Here is a 15073-nt window from a genome sequence, read left to right as displayed (position 1 = left end):
GAGCCACCAACCTGCTTTGCTTTAACTCCCTCACTGAAAGCAGACAGTCGAACACCACAGCAGGGTACCCCTATGTTCCGGCCACTGCACAGCATGACTATGTTAGGCAGACCATCATAGGATGCAAAAAGGATACTGTAAACCAATCCTTTGCTACTGGACAGCACCATATTGAATTACCTCAAAAATGGTTTTTGCTACAATTTTTAGTGTTGGGTTTTCTAAGCCAGAATGTTGGTTTTCACTATTTCTGTTAGGTTATAGTCTAGCAGTGAAAACCCAGGCTCGTTGCCCTCCCAGCTCTCTTTGATTGGCTGTTTTTCTTTGCTCTCCTCTAGGGACCCGTCCAGAACGTCTTCCTGTGTTTGATGAGGAGTGCTGGCAGTTGATGGAAGCATGTTGGGATGGTGACCCCTCTAAGAGGCCTCTCCTGGGCATCGTCCAGCCTATGCTCCAAGGCATTATGGACCGGCTTTGCAAGTGCAATTCTGAGCAACCAAACAGAGGACTAGACGATTCTACTTGAAGACAAAACCTTTCTCTTTCACTCTGTTCCTTCCTTCCCTCTTACCTTTTGGCCATGGGGAGAATTTGTCATTTGTTCATTAATGGAGCTCCCAAGGGAATTGGTGCTTGTTTGCAACTCAAGACCTTCCTGGGCAGAGATGGCTCCTGGACAGTGAAAAATTCAGTGGCTGTTGTAGTATTCATACTGCCTCACACTATCTCTTTAGCAAAAGATTGTCTCAGATGTGTAGAAGCTGAAGAATGTGATGTTCTGGCCTCAGAACTGAAAAGGAGGCAACTGTTACCACTGTCTATTCACTGTATATGTTTCTAAAACAAGTGGGACACTGCAGTGCAGGGTATAAAACTATCATTTTCATGACTTCAGCTTTAGCTGGGATCAGTTCAATTCTATCCAATGGTAGGTAGAGAGCACTTAGAAAACATGACCTTAGTTCAGGTTCATATGATTGTAAGGTCAAAAAACAAAACAACCCAGCCAAATATACCTTGTGGTTGTCTGGTTCTTGTTCTCTGTAACCAGGATCTCAGGTTGTAAGTCAGAAGCCCCAGGAGGCAGCTGGGTGTGAAGCTGTCTGCCCTCACAACCCAGTGTTTACATTTCCAGGGCCAGGGAGCCCTGGTTTCTGCAGGGCAAGGCTAACCCAGAACAGAATTTGTTTGATTCTTGGGTCTTTCCCCACCTCCTACTCTTCTTTTCCCTTAAAAAGGAGGGGATCCTCCAGGTAGCATGGTACTTGGACTTGAGCATCTGATCAGACAAAAACAGACTACAATTTTGTTGTTGTTTTTAAATGGGATGTAGCCCAGGCTGGCCTTAAAATCCCATCCTTCTGCCTAGCTGCCAAAGTGCTGAGATTACAGGCATGTGCTACCATGCCCAGCTTTTAACTCTGTAACTCACTATTTCCTTCTTCAGTGCTAGGGATCACTCCATCAGTCTGCAGCCTCAGAGCTGCCGGTAAGTGCTCTCTCGTGAGCCACACTCCAGCTTCATAAAGCTTTCAAAGTTCACATTTAATGAGCTCTGATGATGATGCAGTTGGGTATAATGGTCTCCTAAGTACTCACAGCTCTTCCAAATTCCATGCAATGCTCTACATGCAGATTGTATCTGACAAGTGAGGGCCCAGTGTCTTTGGGCTCGTTGGCTCTGGCCTCATTTTGGTAGAATGCTTAGTTTCGCTCTTAGAATGTTAGTATCTACTCAACTATACTTACTCTGCCCTGAGCATTAACTTGTTGTCCTCTGGAGACAGTAGGATGTACAGTAAGCCAGGTGTCAAGAAAGAAGAAACGAGTCATCTCTACTAGTTAGGTCTGTTGTGTGTGAAACTTCAAGAAGTCTTGTGTAGTGGAGAGACTATTTACCCTTGGTCTTGAACTCTAACTGTAATACAGAGGATGTAGATCCACTATGGAAACCATATTACTAACATCTGTAGCATGTCTTAGCTCATCCTCAGACTCATACGTGGGAGGTTAGATTTTTTCCCCATCCAGAGTCCATTTTCAGTCTTCTGCCAGATTACAGGTTCAATTTTTTTCAATCTTTAATATTTAAAAAGAAGATTCCTCCCATTTTTCTGTCCAGTGGGAGGGAGAGGCTAATGCTAAGTGAGGATATAAGGAGTAGTTTTGTAGTTCATTCATAAAAAAGTATCTGAAAACATCCAAGATATTCCTGAAAGTGTCCGAGCAAGCCAAAGGCTACATGGGGGTATTTGATGGTGGTATTTCAATGCTCAGCAGGCTGAGTATGTGAAGACATGTGTCTAATTTGTATGTATTTTACTTTATAACATTGTAAGCTAATTTTGAATTCTTTGTTTTTTGGCATCTGTTATTACTTTCAGTGATAAAATGCCATGAAATGTACTGTATTGTATGTCACTTGTGAAGACACTAGGTCCTCAGAGAAGTGTGGTGGCACTTAGGAAGGACAGGGCTCAACAGGGCCAAAGTTTTGAAGATTTACCTCTAGGCTGAGGGAAGCAGAAGGGTGGCATAGAGAGTTAGTTACCTTTACTGTGTGCCATCCTTCAGAAATTTTACATAAGGGCAGTGACTCTAGCCCACAAGTGACCGCCTGGCTGCTTCTTAGGAGCCAAAAGTCTGCTTACTCATTTTGTTTTGGAATGGAGTGACAGGCCTTCCTGCAGAGCAATCAGAAGAAATGCTGGCAGTCTGGCCCCTGCATGGCTCACCTGTGCCCTTGAGCTAGCAGCAGCACAGCTGAGTGGCTTCATGACTGAGCAGTCTTTCTGCTCTCAGAAAGGACTGCCCTGGTTGTTCCTAGACCAAAGAGAGTCAATTCTGACTCCATCCACTTTAAGGGACAGGGCTAGGCAGCCACTAGGTCAAAACGTTAACACTAAAGCTCAAGGAAACTAAGGAAAGGACTCATTACTACACAGCTAGAGCCAGAGAATGGTGAACTCTGGACACTCGTCAGTTCCCCAAGTGCATTTTGTATTTTCGCTTGAGCTGTCATAGATAGGTTAGAGCACTCAGGGTATGTGTAGTCCAGTGGTAGAATGTGCTTAGTGTGCATATGACCTGGGGTTCAGGGTCTAGTACCAAAACAAAACAAAAGGTCAAAGGGGTTGGAGAATGTTCTTCCTAACAGGAGTGGCCTGGGGTAGTGGGGCTGTAAAGTGACAACTGCACTAAATGACACTTTACTTTTGTTGTTGTTGTTGTCTTGTTTAGCACTGAGAAGCCCAGGGGATGGGTTAGTACAGTCACACTTAGGGAAACTGAGGCACCCTCTGGTCTTGCTCTGGAGAGATGCCCTGCTTGTTTGATGTCGCTTACAGGGAGACCTTCCAAGCCTGTGTTGTGTTGGGGTGGATTAACAGCCTTGGAAAGTGCATTCCAAGGTGCTGCTTTAAGTGTTCAGGACTTGCATTGTGCATTTGCTGGGTCAATAAGTCCACATTTTCCTTAAAAGAAAATGAGGGTTTAGTCTTAAGTGTTGGGATTTGTGGGATAGAGCTAGTTGATAGGAGAGTGGTCTTAAGACACTGGTACTGCAAACTCCCCGAGAAGTGGTACTGGTGCTCTTAAAAGTTTTATTTTAACTTCATCTGCTTTATTAGAACCTAGTGTGATTGACATGGTGGTGGAGATTGTGTAAACATCTGACATTGGGGAGGCCAGTTAGCTGAGAGGGTTGACAAGAAACTTGGTCTAGATGGCTTGCTTGTTTTTTTTTTATTTTTTGTCTTTATGTAATGTTTTTATTTGTTTTAAAAGACTAATGTTTATTACAGTATTATATAAAAGTGTAACATACTAAGTGTGTAGAATAAAGTGCAATAACAAAAAATTACTTTGACACAGATTTCAGCCTCTGTGCCCTCCTTTCTTGTGCGGTGTGGCTCTTTTGGTGGCATTGTTACAGTGGGACCATTTTACTTGTGTGTATTTTTTTTTTAAGACACAGCCCTGGGCTTTGTCTTCATTTAGTGTAATCTGAATGGCAGCCTGGGTTCTATGGAGTCCTCTATCAACTGTTAAGATGTGGAGACCAGGCGTGCTGCATGATCAAGACCACATTTATGCTTCGGGGTAACCTATTTGGTTGCATCTTTTCTTCAAGTCCCTTCACACAGTCACAGGATGCTCCCAAGCCCTGCTTCCCTCCATGACCTGTTGTCCTTCCAGTTTGGAAGATTGCTGAAATACTCCCAACTCTTCAGCTTTGTTGACCGAACATGCTTCTCTCTCTTGAGCTGGTTCTACTACCTGTTAGCAGCTTTCCTTGGCAGGTATCCCACAACTCTGGCATCTCCAATATCTTAGGGTCTCCAACACAATCTAGGTTTCACTCACAGTTTCACATAGTGGGCCTCTCTAGGTCTCTATGCAGGGACAACCCTGACACACACCTGGCTTCAGCAGCTTTCCTTAGCTGTGGAAGGAGATTCCATAATCCCTTTCTTATATCTTTGACTCTAAATCCAGAACCACATGGCTGGCTGAAGCTGCCAAGTTCTGGTGTTTGATGAGGCTGGAACTTGGCCTCCTATTCAATTACATTTGCATTGGCTTTCTTTTTTTTTTCAAGATTTATTTACTTATTATGTATAGTATTTTGCCTGCATGTATGCCTGCACACAGAAGAGGGCACAAGATCCCATTATAAATGGTTGTGAGCCACCATGTCGTTGATGGGAACTGAACTCAGGATCCTGGAAGAGCAGCCAGTGTTTTTAGCCTCTAAGCCACTTCTCCAGCCCCTTGCATCAGCTTAAGCTTTTCTCTAATTCCCTTTCACAAAATGGAAACTTAGGGGCTGGAGAGATGGCTCAGAGGTTAAGAGCACTGACTGCTCTTCTGGAGGTCCTGAGTTCAATTCCCAGCAACCACATGGTGGCTCAAACCATCCATTATGAGATCTGGTGCCCTCTTCTGGTGTGCAGATATACATGGAAGCAAAATGTTGTATACATAATAAATAAAATCTAAAAAAAAAAAAAAAATGGAAACTTAGCTGGGTAGGGTCTTGCCCTCAGGTCACCACTCCCTTTTATTTCATTTAGCATTGGGCTTCTCTTTAAATGTTTTCATTCCCACAAGAACTGAACTTAGCTCTGATTACACTTCCTCGTACTCTTTTTCTCCTCAAACTGTACATTTTGCATTTCTCTCAGTCCATCTTGCTTCTTTTCATTATAGATGTGCATAAGAGTGATTACTAATAACCACCCTATACCGTCAGGATTAGGCTGTTTTGCAATCTTTTCTGCCAACATCATTAATCCAAAACTCTTCAGTTTTGCCTCTGGCAGTTTTAGGACAAGGGCAAAACAGACACATTATTTGCCAATATATGACAGAAATGTTCTCTAGGCCACTTACTAATATTCTTCTCCTCTGAAACTGTCCCCCACAGTTCAAATTACCCTTAGCGCTGTCTTCCATGCTCCTATTATGATGCCCATTAATCTGGCTTAAAGCCTTCAGCCTCTTTTCTAGTCCAAAGTCCCAAAGTCTTCTGCATTCCTCCAACAAACAGCACAGTCAGGCCTGTCACAGCAATGCCCCAGTTCCTGGTACCAACTTCTGTCTTAGTCACTGTTCTACTGTTGTGAAGAGATACCATGACCAAGCAATTCTTATAAATGGATTCTTATAAAAGAATGGGTACCCATGTACAGATTGAGGTTTCTTAGAGCCCAAGGGACAACTTGTTCCTTAGTATATGCTAGAGGTAACATTTCAAGTCAATGGGAAAAACTATTCGATAAAACTAGCTATTAATCTGTTCCTATAACAAAAACTATAGATAGAATGACTTATAATTAGAATAAACTTGTTTCTCACAGTTCTGGAGAACTGAAAGTCCCAGGTCAAGGTGCAGGCCAATTTGGTGCAGTTCTGCTTCATAGATGGAGCCTTGTTGCTGCAGCCTATGGAGATGTGCTGTGTTGCCATAATGGAAGAGCAGAAGGATAAAAAGGGACAAAGGCCATGCCCCTGCATGTTTAAAGAGATGAAATGGTACTAGTGGCTGCTGTAACAAACGCCTAGTTATAAAACAAAATGGCCGGCCTCTAGGAGCTACATGTGTGTCATCTGGTAAAGAAGAGCCAAAGATGCCAGGTGGTGGCGGCGGCGCAGGGACAGGCGGATCTCTGAGTTCAAGGCCAGCCAGGCTGCCACACAGAGAGACCCTGTCTCAAAAAGATGAAAAGTGAGGTGTTGTGCAAGGTAAGATAAAACAGACTCTACTTCAAAGAGATGGGGCCAGGGAAGAGTGGCAGAAATTCACAAAAAGAACACAGGCCATGGTACACCTCCTACTCTGAAAGGGCAGGAGACATGGAAATCAAGGGAGTCCTGATGAGAAAGGGCTGGCAGTCCTACCGACAGGACAAGCCCTCAGCCTTCAGAGTTCTACAGTCCAGTGGCAGGGCCTGCTGAGGCAGTGCCTTCTCAGTGGGATGGGCCAGCAATGAGAAGAGCTCCCCTAATTCAGAGGGCTGTGGCAGGACACTATCTTGAAGAAGAATCCACTGTTTAAACCTGAGCTATCCCGATGGCCAGAGAAAAGGAACAGTTGTAAGTAATGGTACCTAAATTAAACTTGCTATAGCCTCGGAGCAAGAGATGGCCCTGGGAAACAGCTATGGAAAGCAGGAAGGCTGCGCACTGGCCGGCTGAAAAGTCCAACTGTCATGGGACTCAAGCAGTGAAGTGTATAAAGAAAGGTGCCCTTGCCTGGGTATGTGGAAGACCTCATTCACTCAGAATAACAGGAGTGTCCAGTAGGTGGATCATCCTTTGGCATTTTCTGTAGAGTTTGAGAACACTGAAACTCCCACAGACCACTTGGTATCTATAGCTACATCCCTTCAGCAGGGTGATGAGTGCTTTGAGGGCTCTGAAAGCATGGAGAGAGGTCCACCAGTACAGAGCTCAGTGTTAGCTTAATTCTGCTAATCCTAGTGAAATAGGGAGACATGCCCCACTATAATACTAGCCACATATGATCTGGAGAGTTTGGAAGGTGAGAAAACTTACTGGTCCGAAGATTGCAAAGCTAAGTGTGTTCAGCAGAGGCCCCTAGCACACAAAGAACTACAGACTTACAGCCGGCAGTGGTGGACATTGCTCAAAGGTTCCATATACACTTGGCACAAGCATAAATCCCAGGAAGACCAGAGTCCACAAGCTGTACTCCATTGCTCCTCCATACACAGATCTGGCAGGCTTCAATTTTCAAGACCCAGCCAGAAAGAAGCTAATCCAACACTCTCATTTTTAATACTTTCTTTCCTTTTATGGGGGAGGGTGTTTACCCCTTCTTATCAGGAAAGTATGTTTTTGATTTTCCTACATGCATTTACCTAACTTTTTTTTAAGATTTTATTTATTTATTATGTATACAACATTCTTTCATGTATATCTGCACATCAGCAGAGGGCACCAGATCTCATAACGGATGGTTGGGAGCCACCATGTGGTTGCTGGGAATTGAACTCAGGACCTCTGGAAGAGCAGTCGGTGCTCTTAACCTCTGAGCCATCTCTCCAGCCCTTTTTTTTTTTTTTTTTTTTTTGCATTTACCTAACTTTAATTACATACTTTTCCCATTGCTTGGCAATCCTCTCATTTTTTTTCCTCTGACAATTTTCCTTTTTCTGTCTACTATACTTTTATTAGTATTTTGGCTTTATTTTATTGCTTTTAAGACCTTTCTCTTTTAATTTTTTATTCCACTTCTTTTTACCTAATTTTGGTTACAAATTTTCTCTTTCTTGGGAAATCTTTTCTTCCTTTTAAAAGTTCCCTGCTCTTTTCTCGTCCCCTTCATAATACTTTCCACCACCCTCCTCTTGTTCTTCCCGTCTTTTAAAATGATTTAATTTTTAAATTTTATGATGTGTGTGGGTGTTTTGCTTGCATGTATGGTCTGAGCACCACATGCATGCAGTGCCCATGGAGGTCAGAAAAGTCAGAAAAGGGTGTTGGGTCCCCTGAAAGTGACATTATGAATGGTTGTGAGCCGCCATGTGGTTGCTGGAAATTGAACCAGGGTCCTCTGGAATAACAGCCAGTGCTCTTAACCACGGAGCCATCTCTCCAGCCCCTGCTTTTCCTTTATTTAACACTTCTTCTCCTCTCTTTTTCCCTTTCCCTTCCCCTTTATTTTATCTCATTCATTTACTACTTCTACATGAACACTAAGTACTTTTTAACTTAGTAGTACACTCTACATTAATTTTACCATGTTCTGTTTTATGGCCATTGGTGAGGTATTACTGAGTTGCAAAACTGATTTTAAGTGCATTTCTGTATCTTGTGTGGTTTGATGTTGCTGTTACAGCAATTTATTTTCTCTTCTTTAAATAGTACTGAGGATTGACACCCTCCCCCCAGTAATTTGCTCACTAAAAAGAGTCCCCAAGTATATCAGAAGATATATCTAAAAAACAAAGAAAGTACAGATTAGACACATAAATAAAAAATCGGCCGGGCATTGGTGGCGCACGCCCTTAATCCCAGCACTTGGGAGGCAGAGGCAGGTGGATATCTGTGAATTCGAGGCCAGCCTGGTCTCCAGAGCAAGTGCCAGGATAGGCTCCAAAGCTACACAGAGAAACCCTGTCTCGAAAAAACAACAACAACAAAAATCATAAAAAGGCAAAGCACCATGATTCCTCCCCAAATTATAAATTCTTTAATTAATGAACTAAAAGACACTGAACTGGGTTTAAAAAAAAGTGTTGAATAAAGAATTCAGGTGCTGCCAGGCAGTGGTGTGGTGCACATCTTTAATCCCAGCCCTCTGGAGGCAGAGTCAGGTGGATCTCTGTGCATCTGAGGCCAGGCTGGTTTACAGAGTGAGTTCCAGGTCATCCAGGGCTACACAGAGTTTGTTTTAAAAACAAACAAACAAAAACCAACAAGAATTCAGAATTTTTCCAGGCATGGTGGTACATTCATTTAATCCCAATACTCAAAAGGTAGAGAAAGGTGGAACTTGGTGAGTTTGAGGTCAGCCAGAGTTAAAAAAGAAAAATTTCAGAAATTTACTTGTAAAATTAATTAGTGACCTCAAAGAAAATACAAATGAGCAGATGAATAAAGAAAACCAATCCAGGGACTTGAAAGGCAAGCTAGCAAAATGGATGGAAAAGACAGAAAATTGATGAAAAGATAAACAGGGAAATTGAGATTTTGGAAAAAAAAAAAAAAACAGAAACACTCAATGACTCAAATTAAGAATGGGGAAGATCCAATGCCACTAGGAAGGATAAAGAAGTGTTGGAGAGGCAGGAAGATGGATGATCCGGTGGTTTTTGTTTTGTTTTGTTTTGAAATAAGGTGTGTGTGGAGGCTTCTTTTGGGGAAGATGCTCTAGGAGTGAGGGGCAGATATGGGGAGACTGGGTTGTGAGTGGGATGGGGGTGCCTGACGTGAAATTCCCAAAGACTCAGCAAATAATTATGTCACTAACGAGTGGGGAACAGCATCTTTAACAGATATGACCAAGAAGAAGGGGGGGTGCAGGGAATGAAGGACAAGGTGGAGGAAACTCTACATTCAAACATCAGTCGGGGAGGGAGAACCACACATCTATCACATGGGGTCACAAACAACTGTCTACATGCTCCAGCGGAGGCACCCGTGACAAGTCTGGCTTAGTGAACCAGTAAGTTCACTGGAACACAGATAACTAAAGCAGCTGCATCACCAAAAAGGCCACCCTAGCATGAGCGATGGCTCTTGAGAGCTGCATCCCTAGAGTTCCTTGTCCACTATACATCTAGCAGGAGTATTATATAAAATGTATGAAGAGCTCACAAATTAAACCCCTAAACCACCCCATCAATAAATAGGCTAATGAATTAAATAGACAGTTTTCAAAGGTAGAGATGGGAATAGCCAATAAATATTTAAATAAGCGTTTGATGCAAATTAAAACTGCTCTGAGATTCTCAAAATCAGTCAGAATGACTATCAACAAGATAACAAATGATAAAATATGTTGACACGGATGTGGGTAAGGGAGCCAGTGTGTCATTGCTGGAGCATGTAACAAAGCAAACCGCATACTGCATGGCTTAGTGAACAAAGAGAAGATGAGGAGGGACTCTCACTATTCTTTTCAAGAGCAGGCCTCCCATAGGGCCCCATCTCTAGATATTCTACCACTTCTCAATAGTTTCCTATTGGAGACCAAGCTGTTGACACCTGGACCTTTGAGGAGCACCCACAATCCAAACTACAGTATCCTAAAAGCCTTATCTCTTAATATGTCAGCTTGGGGTTTAAGTTCCAACCTGAATTTTGGAGAAACACATACATCCAAATCATAGCACCATCTGGGGAAAACATAGACCCAAATAATCATGCAATAAATACAAAGTTGGGCAATGGTGGCTCACACCTTTAATCCCAGCACTCAGGAGGCAGAGGCAGGCAGATCTCTCTGAGTTTGAGGCCAGTCTGGTCTACAGAATGAGTTCCAGGACAGGCCCCAAAGCTATTGAGAAACCCTGTCTTGAAAACAAACAAACAAACAAACAACAAAAACCCAAGACAAAAACCAACAAAAAACCATCTCAGTTATCCTTTCTAAATGTAAAAAATTCAAATTGTGAAGGATCTAGATAATGGCACATGCCTTGAGTACCATATACTATTATAAATGTTTCCATACTTAATCCTGACTACAATCCATTTTACTGATGAGGAAACAAAGAGAAACATAATGTCTTAGTTGCTGTTGTATTGCTGTGAAAAGAGACACATGACCAAGGCAACTCATAAAGGGAAGCATTTAACTGGGGGCTTGCTTACAGTTTCAGAGGGTTATTAGTCCGTGACCATCATGGCAGGAAGCAGACAGGCATGGTGCTGAGAGCTTTACTTCCTGATCCACAGACAGAGAAAGAGAGACTTGGCTCCTGAGCCTTTTGAAACCTCAAAGCCCACTCCCAGTGACATAACTCTTCCAACAAGGACACAGCTACTCCAACAACACCACACCTCCTAATCTTTCCCCAAGAGTTCACCAAGTGGGACCTAAGCACCACGGATAGGGTAAGCAACCAGCATGGTGCAATTAATAGACACTGGAGCTGGGATGTGAATTGAAGAAGTCTGTGGAATCCAAGTCTGGTGAAATGAGCAGAGAAAAGATGAAAGGAGCAAGAAAACAAAGATGGACTGGAGGTCACAGAGATCTTGTAAGAATGAAAATTTGACTAGGAGACTGGAGGAAGGGAGCTACAAAAACAGGATGTCTATTTTTGAGAATGGGGTACTTGAAATTGAGATCTCAAAGGTGGTGCAGGCTTTTGTTTGTTTGTTTCTCTTTTGGTGGTCACAGAATTATGACCCTGGAAATGAAAGACTGGAGTGCAATAGGGTGCAATCAAAGAGGTCACTGGAGGAGAGAAGGCAAGAATCAAGGTTGTGGAGGTCACCAGGATGATGACAGGAACAGGGCAAAAGGAAGATGGAGTCAGGCAGAAGAAAGACTGTAGATGCCAGCATGGAGGAGAAAGAGGGGGTAGTGTCCCTTGGTGGCAGTGCTTTCAAAGGACAGGAATTTCTTTTCTCAGGAAAGGGGAGAAGAAATGGTTTGACAGAGGCTTTGGTGGGAGCTATCAAAACTATATAGACCTTAGGAAGGGAGAGCATGTCTTTTCCTAGGGAGACATGAACAAATGTGCACCCAAGGTATGGCAATGATCAGAGACTGAAAAACAATTTCACTTAAGTCCAGCTTGGTGAAGTAACGAGTTTGTTGGGAATATTTACAGAGGCCTCAGTGAGTTGAAGGCCACACTGAATCACCAGGAAGCCTACTTAGGCATAACTGATAACAAAAGAACACCCATCACCAGAGACCCAAATACAACTTGCAGCCAGCTCCACTGAAAAGTCTCCTCTCCCCTCAGCAACAATTTATGGCTTGTATAACCTTGGGAGCTTGTACATTTCTGAGTTTCTGAGCCTTACATATTTCCTTAGTCTTCTGGATCCATTTTTTTGTTTGTTTGTTTTTATACAATGTCTTACTGTGTAACCTTGGCTGACTTGGAACTTCTTAGGTAGACTAGACTGCCCTCAAACTCAGAGATTTACCTGCCTCTCCCGGGAGCTGGGATTAAAGGGGTGCACCTCCATGCCTGGAAGCTTGCTGAATCTTATGAATCACCTTTTCCCTCTAAGAGGGAAAATCCAGAGGAAACAGCTATACAACAGCAGTGAGAATCCAATTCTACTCTAATTTAAAAATCTATTAGGGGTGCTGGGAGATGGCTCAGAGTATAAAGGCACCTGCCACCAAGTCAGATGATCTGAGTTCAACTCCTAAGACCCCATAGTAGAAACAGAGTTCTGCCTAAGAGTGTCCTCTGACCTCCACAGGTGTGCCACGGACACCCCTCCCCAACACACACAATAAGTGAGTAAATAAATTAAATAAAAAAAACCTACTCTACAGACAACACTGGAGCACACAGAGCACTCTGTCTGGCATGCACAAGGCCGTGGGGTTTGCTGCAGTGAAAACAAATGTCAATGTTAAAAGGAATGTCAGGGTTAAAGTGCTGACGGCAGGAACACTGAAGAAGGTACAAAACAGGGCTTTGCAGCCAGGTATGAGTCAGTCAAGCTGACTAGATAAGAGGAAGGACGGGGATTCTGAGAAAAAGGAGGTCATTGTCAGCAGGCTGGCTGGCTCCCACTCCCATGGAACCCCTTCCCCCAACACATGCAAGCTACTGCTGCACTTTCATATATTCTTATCTCCAAAGCAGCTAGCTTCCAACAGATGAAACTGTAAGTAAGAATGGCTTCTAAAAACCCTCTACCTATTCCAGAAAGGAGACAACCCCAGACCACTCCACAGAGAAGGAGCTGGGTGTGACATAACCAGAGATGATAGCAGCTACATCTTGGTAGTTGTGACAGGACTTGGTTCCCTGCTATGATGAAAACTACACGCTGTCCACAGAAGTGTGAGACAAAGAGGACACAGTCTAATCAACGATTCGAAGACCCTGCCAAGGTCTGAGGTCCATAATACCCACAAGGCTGGCATCCAAGAAGTAGTGGCCAGCACACAGACAAGGTCAACAGCTAACCAAGCAAGGTGAAGTACCCAGGACAGCTGAGATGCAAAGACGTGCTTCCTCCTTAGTCAGGAGGGAGAGATGGGCATCAGGACAGAAGGGGAGCCTCATTCCATAGGTCTGGAAAAAGGACCCCAGGAGACTCTGGTGGTTTTTTGTAGTTGAAATCGTATTAAGGGAAAGTTATTCAAGAGAGAAAAATTGACCCATCGATAGAGGAGAGGATAAAGTTAGTGCCGACTCTAGCTAACTGGGATTCTGACTGTAATTGTCTAGTTGGTTCCAAGCAAGAAAGCAAAGCAATATGAATGGTTCAAGATGATGAAAGTCCCAAAGATCAAGCAGCTGCAAGAACCAGGTGATGCTTGGGAAAGCTAGACATGGAAAATCTTTATAAAATGTGTGTCCCATCCGGCGGTGGTGGTGCACACCTTTAATCCCAGCACTTGGGAGGCAGAGGCAGTTGGATCTTTGTGAGTTCAAGGCCAGCCTGGTCTACAAGAGCAAGTTCCAGGACAACCTCCAAAGCCACAGAGAAACCCTGTCTCAAAAAAAACAAGAAAAAAAAAATGTGTCCCATTAAAAAAACTGGCAATGGACACCAAACAACTGTTTCCAGAAGAGAAAAATAAAAATGTATACATGTGAAAAGTTCATCGCTATTACTAAACAAATGAAACAATTATTTTTTTCACTTATCCAGTGGTTATAGCTGAGGAGACTTGATAATAAGTCACTGTGAGAAATGCTGAAAGACTTCTATCGACCATTCCTGGTAGTATAGTATTGGGTAGAATTTTGGGAAAATTGGATATGTAAAGGAGTGAAAATTGTCTAATATCTCTGAGCCTCAATTACTGTTATTGGGTTAATGGCTACAAGAAAGTGACATATTTAGGACAAGGTAATTGGTGAATAATGGCTAATATTTGCCGTCACCTGCTATTTTAGGCGCTTGTAGGCTAACCCATTCAATACTCACAATCCTGTATTATTATTATTATTATTATTATTATTATTATTATTATTTTGGTTTTTCGAGACAGGGTTTCTCTGTGTAGCTTTGGAGCCTATTCTGGAAATCACTCTGTAGACCAGGCTGGCGTCGAACTCACAGAGATCCGACTGCCCCTGCCTTCAGAGTGCTGGGATTAAAGGCGTGAGCCACCATCGCCCGGCGTAAGTAGTAGTATTATCATTCCCATTTTACTCACAGGGAAACGAAGGCACAGAGGATTAAATACCGGTAAGGGTAGAGTCAGTTAGGAGGACCTCTAGATTACTGCCATAATAACTACACAGGGGAACCTAGCTTGTCTCCTTTTAGAGCAGTAGGCCTTTGCCATTCTTTCTTTTTTTTTCGAATGCCCACCATATCTACAGTAGGACAAACACCCTGTATCCCATCCCCATTATTTACCATCAGCTGGTCTTCTCTGATTGCTCTGTAAACATTAAGTCTGACAACTGGGGAAATCAGTCCATCTCTCTTGACAGTTCTTATCCTGTGTTGTAATCGACGCTGTGTACACATTAAACTATAGGAAAAGTACTCTTTTCCGTGGTGTATGACATACTTTTAGAGATCTGAAATAATCTTCACGAAATTAAGTCAGCTCATGGTAACTACCGCACACGTAGAGTGATCCAAGCCAGCCCGAGCTCCAACACTCCCGCACTAGGGGCCGATCTTTCCCGCTTTCCTGCTTTAGAAAGAATCACCCGGAACCTTTGTTGCGGAGTCACAGGCAGCCGCCGGAACAACTCAAGGAACACACAACCCAGTAAGCATTAGTGGGTTAGCGATATGCCTGAAATGTTTTGCTCGCCTACATGGTCCCGGAGAGTAAAGCCTTACATTCTTGAATTTTTTTGGAGTTCTGACCGACGACAACATTTTTATATCTCAAAACTACTATATTTTATCTATTCCAAAAGCGTTT

General features: G+C 43.1%; 1 protein-coding gene across 3 annotated transcripts in view; it reads left to right on the top strand.

Moving 5' to 3' along the window:
• Dstyk (dual serine/threonine and tyrosine protein kinase) overlaps window positions 1-3874 on the top strand; it is a 44437-nt gene extending 40563 nt beyond the window's left edge. For all 3 annotated transcript variants that reach the window (XM_035445591.1, XM_027417630.2, XM_027417631.2), the window contains one exon: window positions 339-3874. In XM_035445591.1, coding sequence (XP_035301482.1) covers window positions 339-526 — 188 coding nt within the window. In that variant the 3' untranslated portion in view covers window positions 527-3874. The remainder of the gene's footprint in view (window positions 1-338) is intronic.
• Window positions 3875-15073: the final 11199 nt, after the last annotated feature.

This window comes from Cricetulus griseus, chromosome 5 (genome assembly GCF_003668045.3).
Source record: "Cricetulus griseus strain 17A/GY chromosome 5, alternate assembly CriGri-PICRH-1.0, whole genome shotgun sequence".
Lineage (NCBI taxonomy): Eukaryota > Metazoa > Chordata > Mammalia > Rodentia > Cricetidae > Cricetulus > Cricetulus griseus.
This window is presented reverse-complemented; position numbering and strand designations above follow the sequence as displayed.